Source organism: Pleurodeles waltl, chromosome 3_1 (genome assembly GCF_031143425.1).
Source record: "Pleurodeles waltl isolate 20211129_DDA chromosome 3_1, aPleWal1.hap1.20221129, whole genome shotgun sequence".
Taxonomy (NCBI): Eukaryota; Metazoa; Chordata; class Amphibia; order Caudata; family Salamandridae; genus Pleurodeles; species Pleurodeles waltl.
This window is the reverse complement of record NC_090440.1, coordinates 1,645,642,268-1,645,656,433: the sequence shown is the minus strand read 5'-3', so window position 1 is coordinate 1,645,656,433 and position 14,166 is coordinate 1,645,642,268. Positions and strand designations below refer to the sequence as shown.

Below are 14,166 nucleotides of genomic sequence, written 5' to 3'. Positions count from 1 at the left end.
ATATAAGAAGTGAAATCCTTCCGAAGTAGATGCATCTGTAGTTCTCTCTGCACTCTGGAAAGCTTACGGGGTAGTTGTGTCGAAAGGCAAGTAACCAGGCACAAATACCTAAGCTCTCAATTGCAACATAAGGGGCGTGTACAGGAAATGACATGATGGTAACACTCTATTAAGTAGCCATCAATCACAAATTCTCACCTTTAAAGGCTTGTTGTACCATATGTAAATATAGTTTTCCCTTTTAAAATGGAATGCCTTGGAGAGATGTACATTTCTTTAGCCTAGTTTCCATGTCCATTTCCTTTTCTAGTTGGCTTCTATGGCACTGCAAGATTGAATTCTCATCTGGCCTTGGTTTCATTATTAGATCCTTCATTCAAATGCAGCTGTTCAGAAAAATTAAAAAAATAAAATGTGGTTACTGGGGAAGAGGATGAAGTAAATGAGAACAGTCTGTCCCCCAAATCTGTGCAGAATATTTAGGATTACATACATCTCCTACAGATCTCATTGAGATACTTTCCCATACTGACACAGCACATTTCAATCTATACAATCTTATTATGTAATCATTCACATACTGAACTGTGCAGAAAATATTGAACACTAATTGATTCTAGTCAATTGCAGAAAAAGGGGACCCAGGGATGTAATTTTCATTCACTGTATCTCCTGACATGTTTCTGCACAGTTAAGCCATCAGGCACGTCCTTTAGGACACAAATACTGAACTCCTCTATGCCTGCCTCCCAGATGGAAGATAGCTTAAAAAAAGAGCATACAGATCCATTTGATCATTACCATGTGCCTTTTTACCTCATGTTGTTAATTGTGATATTTCCATGTGGCGTTGTCTTCAACTCAGTGATATCATTCCACAAATGGAAAAAAAATAGAACGAAGTATACAGGTAATAAAATTGCACTTTTATGGGCCCCCCACTTTAGAAAATCTTACACTTTTCATCTAGCCCCTCAACAATGGTTAGTCTCCTGTTACTGACAGGCTCCTTAAAAGGATCAGAGACAATGCACATTGAATAGTAGAGGACACATTCCAGCTGAATAGAGAGTTACATTGTGCTGTACCTGTTAGAAACGTCTGTAATTTAATTGCTGAATTTCTTTTCCACTGGGGCCAGCTTCCACTATTTGGTAATCGATAGTGTAGGACTGGAAGTATCAAAATCTTTGCAAAGTAAATTGTCCTGTGCTTAATGATTTTGTAGGTATGTTTTTCTTAATGTAGTTAATGCTTGTCCTTAGTATTCCCTCCATGAGTCACGAACAGGCAAAAAGCTATCTTCCTAAACATTTTGCTACTTAAGTAGAGCCTATGGATTGGCAAAGTGGGAACTAGTGTGTTTATCATCTGAATGTACTAGATGGTTATTTATCAAGCTTCTTCATTGTCAAAATGCTAATTTCCAATCTGTTTTACAGAATTCAAGTTAATGACCAGATAGTTGAAGTTGATGGAACAAGTTTAGTTGGAGTAACTCAACTTTTTGCAGCCACTGTGCTTAAAAATACCAAAGGTACAGTCAGGTGGGTGAGAATTTTGCTATTTTGATATTCCTCGTAAAGTACTGGCATTTCATAGAAACCCTATTCAATTGCACTGTCAGAATATTTCCTGTGTCTGAATGTTTGAGTGGCCTCTTTGAGCCTGGGATTATAACTAAAATCTAAACAAGCAATGTGTTTCCTTGTACTGGGTTTCCCATTTCTTGATGCTGTACTGGAACAAAACTGTTATGTTGTGATGTGGATACATGTTCGTTGTCACTAGGCTAGCTTCTGACAATTTATTGTGCAAAGGTCTACATTTTTGTGTTTACCACACTGACATATTTTACAAACATCTTTCATCTTGCCAAAGGCAGAGAGAGACCTAACTCTTGGTACAAGAAAACGTAAAGTTATTATTTCATAAACAAATAGAACGTCTGTATTTTCCTCATTCTTAGATAGTTTTTATTTTGTGATTGGGTATCTTAAATTGTTCTGATGATTAAGACGAGGAACACCACTGTAGTATGTAAGAATGTTACAATTTCCTTTCCTGCAATACAAGTAAAATGTGTTATTATATGGCATTTGTATTTAGCTTGTAAAGCTTACTATTGAGATTTAAGCATTAGACTAAATCCTCATGTCTAGTTTTTGTAGCCAGTATTTATAGTCAGAATGTACTTTCATATCTCCCTTTATTTATTGCAGTTATATCCATATCTTGTATAACAAATTCCCGACTGGTGCTTGGCTTATTTTAAACCCCCAACCTATTTTAGCACCTAAGGAAAACACCTAGTTCGGCATTTAACTGTTGTGCGGTTCCTATTCTGGTAATAAGACAGAGTGTTCAGGGCGGCAACACCACCGAGTGTGGGTGACTGAGACAGTCCCACACCAACTTGGAAGCTGTTGGCCTACCTTCTGGCTAGCCTGCAATTCTTCACACAACCCTAGAAAGGAAAGGTGATTAGTGGCAACCTAAATCTGACTCTTTAACTCCTCAGGGATGTTATGGTGATGAGACCATACCGCTTTCGCTCAGTTACTCAGTCTCGCACATACCAAGGCAGAACAAGAGATGCAAAATGGATTTCAATGGATTTATTGAAGCAATTGTGTCCTGTTTAAAAAAAAAAGCTTGGGCTGGGAAAATTAGGCACATGGAACAGTGATCATATTTACAGTAAGTGTGAAGAAGATAAACAACCCCACCATCTTTGTATAATCCTGACAGCCTAAAGATTCCAACCTACACCCTATGTCTAAAATCTGAGAGCATGGCAGGGATAACACTTCTGCCTATCCCGATCTAAGGGAGGGAACCCAACCCCATTCCTGAAGAGGCTGGCAAGGGTCTGTCTGTTGTCTGGATGACAATCATCTCGGCTAGCTGAAGAGTTAGTGCCAGGCTTTGCGAAGCTGTCAATGGAATGATGTGCACCCCAAGACAGCCATAACTAGAATTCGATATGCCCCCTTTAGATGTGTGTGGGGTTTATGTAATAAATATTGCAGTGTTCTAAGAACAGGTGTAACGTACTGATGTACGTTTAGGAATTGGGGACGGACTCCTGAGCTCCTGGAGTGGCAATACAAGTTGGAATTTCATGTACTAAACATGACAGCCTTGAACAGGCCACTAAGCGTAATATGTACAAAGGGCTGGTAAAATATGCAGCATCAACAACGTCTTCTAAGAATGAAGCAGCTGATTAAAATATAAAAGGAGCTAAAGGCTGGCTGAGCTAAAAAAATAAAAAATGAAAAAAATAAAATGAATTAAAACGTGCCGACGTGTAAAAGGCACAGGCTGGGGTCCCAATGCTAAAATAAGGGTGTTTAACCCAGGCATCCAGGAGAAGCCACAGCACCCTCCCAATGCCGGTACAGAAGTGTAGGGTCCAGGACCTAAAACGAATAAAAATATAAAACTACTAACTTAAGAGCAAGCATAATATGAAATATGTATACACTAATGAGATAAAATGTCCATGTAAACAAGCAGACCAGGCCAAAGGATAAGGTCAAATTAAAACAAGTCAAGTGAAAAAGGTATCAATAAAAAACCATTGAAATCCTGCATGAGGTCATCAAATGCAAGAGTGGAGATAGAATCCAGGGTTTACCCCACTTCGGCAGACGATAAAACCACCAAAGCCTCGTTTGAAAGGTGGAAGGAGCACTCATGATCCGTTTCTCAGCCAGAGTCATGGCAGAGGGGCCAGCATTCTGTGCTGTGCCAGATGTTGGGGGACCAGAAGTTACTAGATCCACAAAAGGCGTCACGTAGCAACCACAATCTCATGGAACAACTTAGCAATTAACCCTCATCGGGACATCAGATTAATGTCCACAGAAAGCACACGTTGCACAGCAAGATACACTTCCAGTTGGTGTTCCAAAGGGCTCCATAAACAATGGAAGAAATGCTGCACACAGCAAAAAACCGGTTGACATGACACTAACCAGTTCTTGTCAAGTTCCTCCAATAGTGCTGCTCCAGAATACTGCATCATGCATTCACAACACATTTGAGCTGGTGAGAGCTCTAGCACTCCTCTTAGTTGGGAAGGGCCAGCCATTGCAAATTAAAAATGACACCAGCAAAATACTGCCAATTAATACAAAAACAATTGGGAAACCTCCAAAATCACTTGATAAAAGTGAGTGAGTGGCTAAAGGAATAACCCCAGTCTGGAAAGTGTTGACATATCCAGATCCTACAACCTCAAACAAGTGTACAATCCCTGCGGTGTTAGATACATTAAAAGTGCGACTGACCTATTCACCAAAGTGTCTTGGAAAGTTAGTATTTAAAAGGGACTATCTCTGCGAGGACCTTACCACTTGCAGGTCCTATGTTACACGGGCAGATGTGAGCATCACGTGTATTGAAACAAAAGTGCACTTATTCTGCTTAGCTTGTCGAAATTAACACTATAAGTAGCAATGTGAGGTCTCAAATTTGCTACGTTTATCTTGTGTGGGAGGTGAAAACACATTTCCAGAACAGGTCACTATTTGAGAAACAGAAATCAAATATGGGGCACCTGCTCTCATCCCACAACAGCCTTGAACAATCATTATCAGGTAACTCCCATTCGAAAGTAACTGAAACACTGAGCGAATCAGAGACGGGAATACCCTTGAAATAACAAAGTTCACTACTGATGCATTGCATGCACCGTACAATGCAACCTGTTTGCAAATCATAGAGGGCCAGATGTATGATTCTGGCCCATTGCGATTCGGTAATTGCGATTTTTAAGAAATCGCTATTACCGACTCGCAAAGGGCCTTGTATCACATTTGCAAATCAGTAATAGCGATTTCATAAAAATCGCAAATGCAATTACCGAATCGCAAATTGCGATACTGGCCCCAACAGGCCCATAGCTGCGAATTTTTTGCATTTCCAAAATTGCGATTTCTGAACCAGAAATCGCAATTTTGGAAATGCAAAAGGCCAGGGTGCTGGGGGCCTAAGGCCCCCTCTCCTGCACCCCAATTTTTGTTTTTTTAACATGTAAAGCACACACATGCCAAAACGGCATGTGTGCTTTACATGTTACATTTAAAAATGCAGTTTTACTGCATTTTAATTTTGCACCAGGTTACCACCTGGTTGCAGACCATGGTATTTTGCATGTGCAAAATATCATTCTGCGAAAAATCGCAATTTGCGAGTTTTTGCAGAATTGCCTTGCGTCCTGGATTTTGCGAATCGCAAATTGCGATTCGCAAAATCCAGATCGCAACGCAAAAAATCACAATTTTTGCGATTTCTATTTTGTGGTCTGCGAATGCCTTTGATGCATTGCAGACCACTATTGTACACTCGCAAACGGGCAATTTTGCCGTTTGCGATTGCAAAATTTTTTGATACATCTGGCCCAGAATGCCTTACAGATTTTTCACATTCACTTACACTGAGAAAATCCTCTTTGTTGCCATTCAAGCATTTTTAATCTAAGAGCAACTCCCACACCTCATGTATGTAGCTATCGGCTAACCTATCAAAACCGACGGCAGGAAAGTGTTTCAAACATGAAGTAAATTGAAATGTCCATATTGGCAGGAAGATTACTCCATGTGTTAACCACACTGATGATGATAGTATTAAACATGATGTAACTAGCTTTCTTCTGAGCCATTATTTTTGTTTACGTGTGAGGTTAAATGCGGCAAATAAATCCTTAGAGTTAACATGCTTCCAGGGCCCTCAGCCGGATTTTAACCTGACTTTGTCCATGATGTAAAAGTGACATGTCATTTTGAATAATGTCAATAGCAGAGGACACAATGTTGTTCAATGTGTAAATGCAAGTGGACAGTGTGTACATACCATCATCTACAATGTCTAAAGCATGCTGTAAATTTTCCTTTTCTTTTTGCCCGCAAACATGCAGCAGCTTCTATTTGTGAAAGCTTCCAAATTTAATTATATATTGCCTATAACAATCTTTTAGAGCGTGGTTTCCTGGAACCTAACAAGAAATCTTGTTGTTCAAAGCCTTCAGAAAGGAGATAAAGGTATTCTTTAACAGCTGTTAGTGTGGAGTACTACAATCATTGTTGACATAATTCACCCACAGTGTATGTGGTGATGATACCCGAGTGCTGTGTGATGACATAGCAAGGATCCACTCTGCTCACTGTAAAACCCTGTGTAGAGTTGATGAAACTTGTATGACAAACATTTGTGTTAACTGGCCACAATAACTACCCTTTCGGACTTGAGAGTGATGAGTCAAGAGTACCATTCTGAAACCAAACATTGAGCTGTTCTTCAGTAACGTTCAAAATATTTTGCCAATTTTTCAATTTAGCTATCAAAGAAATACTGGGCAGATTGATTTTTTTTTTTTTTAAATTCTGCTAACCCAAGCAAGTTGTTTGCCAGGACAGCGTAATTTAGAAACATCTTTTGCAATGAAATTAAAAATGTTCTAAACAAAGCCTACGCGCCTTGTATCTGCTAATCTTTTGTTCCCCAAACACTTTTTTAAGGCAATAGACTTTTTCCAATATTCATAGCCTTGTATGCCCAACCTGAAGCAAAGAAATCTGAATAGATTAAGTTGGTGTTGATTAGCAGTAATTCCTTGCTTTTGAATTTGTCAGTTTAAAATTATAAGACTCCGCATTTGTAGCATCATGCCCAGAAAAAGAAGTAAATTTCTCTACACATGTTTTGGAACTCCCTATTGATGGAATCGGACAATGTTTCCATTGTGTGTAATTTAAAACTACTCTTGGAGTACTAGCTCGATGTAAATAATGATGGTAACAGAACATTTCCCCACAATTTGTTCATATATACATCATCACTTTCAAACACAAAATAATATTCAAGCTCAAAGCATAGAATCAACTGTTTTTACATCCCAGTCATCCGCAACAACCCCATGTGTAATAATGTAATTCATAGAAATTTTAAAGACATATGGAATCTGAATCATTTCAGTAGGACCAAATATATCAGAAGGTACTTAATCCCATCAGGAACTGGAACAGCATAACTGTTCATAAGGGACAAGTCTCTTCGACTTTTGTGTGAGGACAAATAAGGCTTAAAAACCTCCTCCACCAGTTCAACAGCAGAACATTCAGGAAGATCATAACCTTGAATCAGCAAAAGGACAACATTAACAGACCCAGTCCATAGAAGAAAGACATGCAGTGTTAGTATAATCTGCAGATAGTACCATGGGCAAATCAAATAATTTTGTTTAAGCCAGTTAAAAAGCTTATGTGTATTGGTGCAGTAGATGGTGCTGAAGAATCTGAAGAAAAATCATCAATGTCTGCAAAATAACCAGAAGCAGCCTGTGCAAAAAAACGGTTCTGGTGGAAGAGAATTGACAGATGTATCGAAAGGTGATGGTTCGTAAACAATTCCAACCATTTTAGTTGCGTTAGGAAATTGCAGATTAATATTTTGGACATTTCTTGTCTGTTCATTCTCCGCTCTCCTCAATGTCAGGGAAACAATTTCAGCGTTGTTTAATACTTGAAGAGGTCTATCCTGTTTGGTAGTGAGAGGGGAAAGGGAGCTACACACAAATCCTCGTGGTCTACTGTGTAGGATGATGTAATTAGATGTTGTCAGTCGAGACAGAATGGTTGTCTTTGGAACCAGGCAGCGGTGGTAGGATGACCGTTCTGTTATTGTGTATTCCAAGAACTGCCACTGGTGACTGGCAGGATGGGCCAAAGTCCTTCACAGGTATCTTTTCTCAAATTAGATCTCCAACTTTTGGAATCCAGCAAGTAGGTGTTGTTCAATCGCTCATTCCCAAGGAGGTGGCATGTGCTGATGAATGTTGAACTGCTGTAATTCCTGCAAGACAGTAACATGTTATTTTATGTCAAAAAGTGTTTGTCACCACTGCACCAGGCCCTTCAAGATCTGGGACGTAGATATGGATGCCGAACAGGACCTCCCAGGATGTACGACCTCCCAAAGACCTCCAAGGCAAATTATTTAAAGCGCTTTGGGCTTCTTACAAGAGATGGATCCAACTATGACCTGATCCTAAGACCCTACCTGTTAAGGATTGCTTTAAGTCCCGGTTTTTCATTTCCACTACCGAATTTACCTCCGGATGGTAGGGTGAAGAGAAATGCGGTAGCAACACCCATTGTTCCCGTGGTGGCATCCCTGAATGCCCTGGAGGCAAAAGCAGGGCCCTGGTCTGAGTGGAATGCTGCAACTGCATATGTCCCAATGAAAACTTGCAAATCTAACAGTTTGAGTGTCAGCTGATCTTTGTAGCCACACCCATAGGAATCTGGAGCAAGAATCTACAGCAAGTAGAATGTATTAGTGTGCACCATCTGAATTTAAGGGACCACAGTGGTCCAGGCACACACACTGCATAGGTGTATTTGATATAAAGAGCGGTGTCTGCAATGGATGTTTGGTGGAATCTTTAATTTGTTGTCAAATGTCACAGTTAAGGACATACTGCTTGGTCTGCTACTATAGACCAGGCCACCAATAGTGCTTTTGAAATAGAGAGATGGTAGCCACCACACCAGCATAAGAAGCAACATCATGCATTAATCAGATCTAGCCTACAATCTTGGTTGGGAATCACACGATCACCCACAAAGGCAATGCTTTTGGTTCTTAACTGGAAGGAATATTTGGTAGGGTATGCTTTTGGGAAAGGCTTGCCATAAGCCAAAGCATTTGCATAACCAAGATGTCATCATTCACCCTCATATGAGAACAAGTTATCGCAGCAACAGAAGCCGTAGCAGCTGCAGACTTGGCCACTTCATCACCCAGTGAGTGGCCCAAAGTATGTATGACATGAGCTCATGGCAATTTGTCTTTGAGACCTGCCACCTTCCCCCACAAGAATTTATTTTATGGTGTATCCTCTTGAATCTCTGAACCCTTCAAGGTGCCAGTAGTGTAAGTGTTTGTTAAAGGGCTGGACACAATAATGATACGAATCACACACAAAAATTGTAGGAAGTTCAGGATCCGTATGTTCAAGTGCCAGAATCAATGCTTTAAGCTCTGCAAGGTGTGCTGTGCAGTCCCCTGTGGACTTATGTGTAGGTCTGTTGAGATTCACCATCCCTTATTACTCCACAGACAGCTGCGCGGAGTATTGGTGTTTGGTACCTACAGCTGGTTGAGCTGACCAGTAAGTGTAAATGATGATTCTGTAATGGTCAAGAGGCATGACATTAGTGGGCATGGGGTATTCAAGTGCATATTGGAGAAATTCTTGGGTCTGCAGTTTTGGATCAAATACATAATCGGCATCAGTGGCAGTCAGGAAGGTAGCCCCTTGTGTCCAACGGGAATGCAATGCTTTTGCATTGAGAACGCTGGCTTTGGTAACAGCCTCAAGGGCTGGTATTGGGGTCACAACAATGATGTGTATAACCTGGGCAAGTGGTCTCTCCTTAATGACTGCCATCTGGACTGCAGTGAGTATTTTGTTCTGTTAGTGCAAAACTTTCTGCATTAAAGTATAAGTGTGATTTGTGGGTAAACTGTGTCATCTTCATTGAATGTGACATGTGAATCCAATGGCACCCGGATTACCAAATTTATTTTCTTTAACATGAGGGTAAATGTTTTGCTTCAAGCTGGTCAGTCTGTAATGATCTAAGTATTTGTGTATGTTGTGGTGTCCAGTGTTTGCTTGAGAAATCCGGATATATTAAGTCAAAAAGTGGTTTGATGTGTTGTGTTGTGCATAGTCTGGAATATACGCTCTGCCAAAATTAAAGAAATCTAACAAAGATTGCTATTTCTTGATGTGGTTGTAGCTGAACACACTTCTATGAGCTGTGGTGCCAGACCTTTCCCCTCATTTGATAGCTCGTATGCCAGGAACAGGACACTGAGAAAGGCAATTTTAGTTTTCTTAAAATTACATTTATAGCCATGCAAATCCGAAAACCATGCTGTCTACCCTGCCTAAGTGTGTGTTGAATTAATCATCCATCAGATAAATGTAATCTACGTAGGTAATGCCTCATGATCAATATCATGCAATATTGATGTCACACGGGCGGAGGACTGTCCTGGACCTTTCTTATACCCCTGACGTAGTCAGCAAAAACAGCTTAGAGACTAATGTGGAGAATGCGCTTAAATCCTGGCTTTCAGGTGCTAGATTTTGGCAGAAAAACTATTTGGAAATATTCAGCGTCGTTTTCTTTTTTTTTTTTTTTTTGCACACTATATTGTTCATAAGTGTTGTGCTAAGTGAATTTTGAATAGCAAATGTGCATGTGTGACTGTTTAAATGTCTGTAAACTAAGACCATTCTATATAAATGGTCTGTCTTGGCAACAGGAAGCAAGGGGTTATTCGTAGGTGATACACAGAGTTCAAGTGCACCCTGGTAATCAAGTTATGAGACAATTTCCCTCACTGGAGCTTTGGCCTCATGCTTTATTGCATAATGAGGTTGTATTTGTGGATTGGACCGTATTGGTATGACATGATAGGGAGAGTCCCAATCCCAACTCACATGGTTGCCGTATAGCACTGAAGCCTGCGCTAGAGATCAGTCTGTGGAAAAGTATTGTTTTTTTTTTTTACTGGTTTAGAAACAAAACCAGTAAGAAGGCAAAATTACATATTCCCCTTGTGGGATCTTACTGACAAACTCTGGCATCCAATCCTTTTCTGCCAGTAGAATGTCCTAGCTTAGCGTTAATCTTTCCCAGAATATTATTTTAATTGTGCGCTCAATGTCCCCCTGAATTTGGATTTTTAATTTACATACCCGTTCAAGAGTGGCGACACTTTTATCTGGGATTTTGACTTTTAGGTAGTCGTTAGTTGCTGTCACCTCCGGAAGCGCTTAGATTCCTGCAAACTGTTGTGACCTCTGTAGCGCGGTCTAGCACAGTCACTGCTCACGTCCTGTTCTTCAGTAATGTTCTCATATGTGTGGCATACTTAGCCAAAAATGCTGCAAACTTTTTTTTTTTTTTAATTGAGGTTTATGTTGTGGAAGTTTTTCTTCCTTTTATATTGTGACGTCTAATAAACGCTGTGAGTCTTTATTTGGTTTTGCGTACTCTTTTCAGTGCTCTGACCGCCCACCTCTCTGTCCGTTTGTCAGATGAGTCCTGAAAGGTACAAGAAAGACGTGTATCCGTATAGTGTTATCTGCCAGGAGGATTAAAATTGTCAAGCTTTCTAAGATTGTATTGTTTCTCTGAGGTCTCCGAAGGCGGATATTCTCCTCTTTCTTTTATTTTAGCTTTATTATTTTTTTGTTTATGCCAGCGTTTTTTAGAATACTCCTGTACTTGCTTGGTGTTAGCCCTACAGTAATCATTTTGTATTTCTTTTAACACTTCGTAGATTCAGAAGTGTTAGTGTACCATGCATGATAGTATAAATTGCAGCAAATACTGTGCCCCAGGTGGCACAGTCATCTGTCGAGGGTACCATTACAAATGACAAGCACATTGTCAGAACTCTGTTTATTTTAGGGTTCCATACGGGGAACATTGCTTCCAGCTGCATTGCATTTGGTGGGAACCTTACCCATTATTGAATGAACACTTGCCGGCTTTATCCCCAGAGTAGCCAATTGTGGAGCAGCTAGAGCAGCCCTCCCTGAGGCAGTATGTAGAGTCTGCATCATGAATTGTATTAAGCCTTTTTATGTCCGAACTAAGTTATTATATAGTGGGCGCAAATCTGCTGTCTGTAAATTTTGTATTTTGGGAAATGGTATATATGTAGCCGATTCTGGCCATGTAGGTCCATCATTACTTGGAGGACCTAGTCTAACGTTATCAATAACGTGTGGAAAGGTGCTTTGAAACTGATTGTGGTGTTCTTGATATGCAAGTGGTATTTCCAGATATGCATATGCTCTATAATGTACAGAAGGGATTGCTACAGTATATGTATGAAAAGTGTTTAGATTTGCAGCTACTGCAGTAAACGTGACCCATGACTTGAACATTTCTGTTCTATACACATTGTGTGCCTCTACCATGAACATAACATCTCTGCCCCCATTAACATGCCCATTAGCAAGTAAATGTTGCGTGAGAGGTTGTCTCATATTTACTTGAATTATCACCAGTTGTGGTTGTGCCATATTTAAAAGGTAAACTCACAGATGTAAATACCAAATGGGGTATGCTTTTAAGGTACTAGCTTAAACGACCTACAGACTAAGATAGGTACTACCCATTTATCTGAAGAGGAATCTTCCCTAATACCACAGACGTCTCCGTATATAGGTGATTCGGGTACCTTTGACATGCGAGAGAGAGTTACTCGGGAGATCTGTTAAATATGTACCTGGCCTACTTTGGTAGGCCATGTCCTACAGGTCCTATTCTGGTAATAACACTGCATGTTCAGGTCGGCAGCAGCACAGAGTGTGTGTGTGTGACTGAGTTGGTCCCACACCACCTTGGAAGCTGTCGGCTTAACTCCTGGCTAGCCCGCAGTGCCTTACCCAAACCTAAAAGTATAGGTGATTTGTAGCAACCTCAGCCTGACACTGATTTATTACATAAGTTGTGGTGAAAAGATCATACACCTTTCGCTCAGTTACTCAGGAACGAACGTAAACTAAAGCAGAATAAGAGATACAAAATGGATTTCAATGCATTATTAATAAAATCAGATGCATTCTATTATAAAAAGCATGGGCTGCAATAATTAGGCAGATGAAACATGAAACAGTGATCATCATGTGAAGAAGATAAACAACCCCACCATCTTTGTATGATTCTGAAACCCTGAAGATTCCTGCCTACACCCTATGTCTAAAATCTGAGAACATAGCAGTGTAAACCCTTCGGCCTATCCCGATCTAAGGGAGGGACCCAGTACCTGAAGAACCTGGAAAGGGTCTGCCTGTTGTATGGATGGCAATCCTCTAGAGTAGCTGAATAGTCAACACCAGGATCAGCAAAGCTATCAATAGAATGATGTGTGCCCCAGGACTGGAATGCCCTCTTCCCCCATTATGCCTAGGTGGTGTTTATTTAATAAATCCTGCAATGTTCTAAGAACGGGCCTGACGTACTAATGGGTCTAGGAATTGGGGACTGACCTCTGAGCTCCTGTATTGACAATACGAGTTAGAATATCATGTGCCAAACATGCCAGCCTTGAACAGAGCACAAAGGGCTGATAGAATATGCAGCATGAATAATTGTCTTCTCATAATGAAGCAGCTAATTAAAATATAAAAACGAGTTGCTGGCTGTGCTAAAGATATGAACTGAATAAAAACGTGTCTACGTGTAAAAGGCACAGGCTACAGGCGTAATGCTAAAATAAGAGTGTCCAACCCAGGCACTAACCCAACCATATACCTTTAAGACTGGTGTTTCTAACCAAATCGCCTCCAAGCCTAGATTTTGTTTTAATTTTATGTGCAGACAAGATGAAAATTTGGTATTTACAGTTTCTTCACAAATATTGGTCTAGGCTGTGCCTTACCTGATAGTGGCCAGCTAGCAGAGACAATTGGTAAGTGTAACTGAAGTTGTTTTGGAATATGTTAAGCAATTATTTATTAGGATCAAGAAAATGTGTCCTTAAACTGGATTCCATTGTGCTTACCTCTGTTAACGTCAGATAGACCGAAATCCTCTATTTACAAATTCCCAGTTTTTTTTTTTCTCCAAAAAGCCCTTTGTGGGGGTATCTTTGTCCTTATGTCACACCAGAAAAAATGGGCATCTGTGGGAATACCATGAGCAGTAATTGTACCAGTTCTCACAGCTCCGTTGTCCTTATGAGCTCTGCACATAATGGAATTTAGATGTAGCTCGAAAGACCATGAGACAGATTGCTCATTAGTAATAAGTAAGCTAGCAATTTGAAAACATTGGAGAAACTCATAAATGCATTTTGTAAGGCTTTGAATACTTATGAGCAGGCACTGTAAGTGCTGCCACATTGTGCATCATGGAATCCCCTTTACATGGTATGATGTGCCACAACCATACCATATTATACACCCAAATCTTCACACGCCCTGATGCCTTGATCAGGGCGTGTGAAGATTTGGGTGTATTTTATGGTATGGTTGTGGCACCCTATTGTGTAATATACTCACAAAAACTCTCTTGGGTCCTGTCAGGCTTATTCGCAAAACCTTTAGTTCAACCCTGTGTAGCT

At 40.3% G+C, this 14,166-nt stretch overlaps 1 protein-coding gene across 4 annotated transcripts in view; it reads left to right on the top strand.

The window, feature by feature from the left end:
* The window catches only part of LOC138285437 (neurabin-2-like), a 464,888-nt gene that overhangs the window by 135,366 nt on the left and 315,356 nt on the right, over positions 1–14,166 (top strand). For all 4 annotated transcript variants that reach the window (XM_069225350.1, XM_069225348.1, XM_069225349.1 and 1 more), the window contains exon 4: positions 1,443–1,547. In XM_069225350.1, the coding sequence (XP_069081451.1) occupies positions 1,443–1,547 (105 nt within the window). The remainder of the gene's footprint in view (positions 1–1,442; positions 1,548–14,166) is intronic.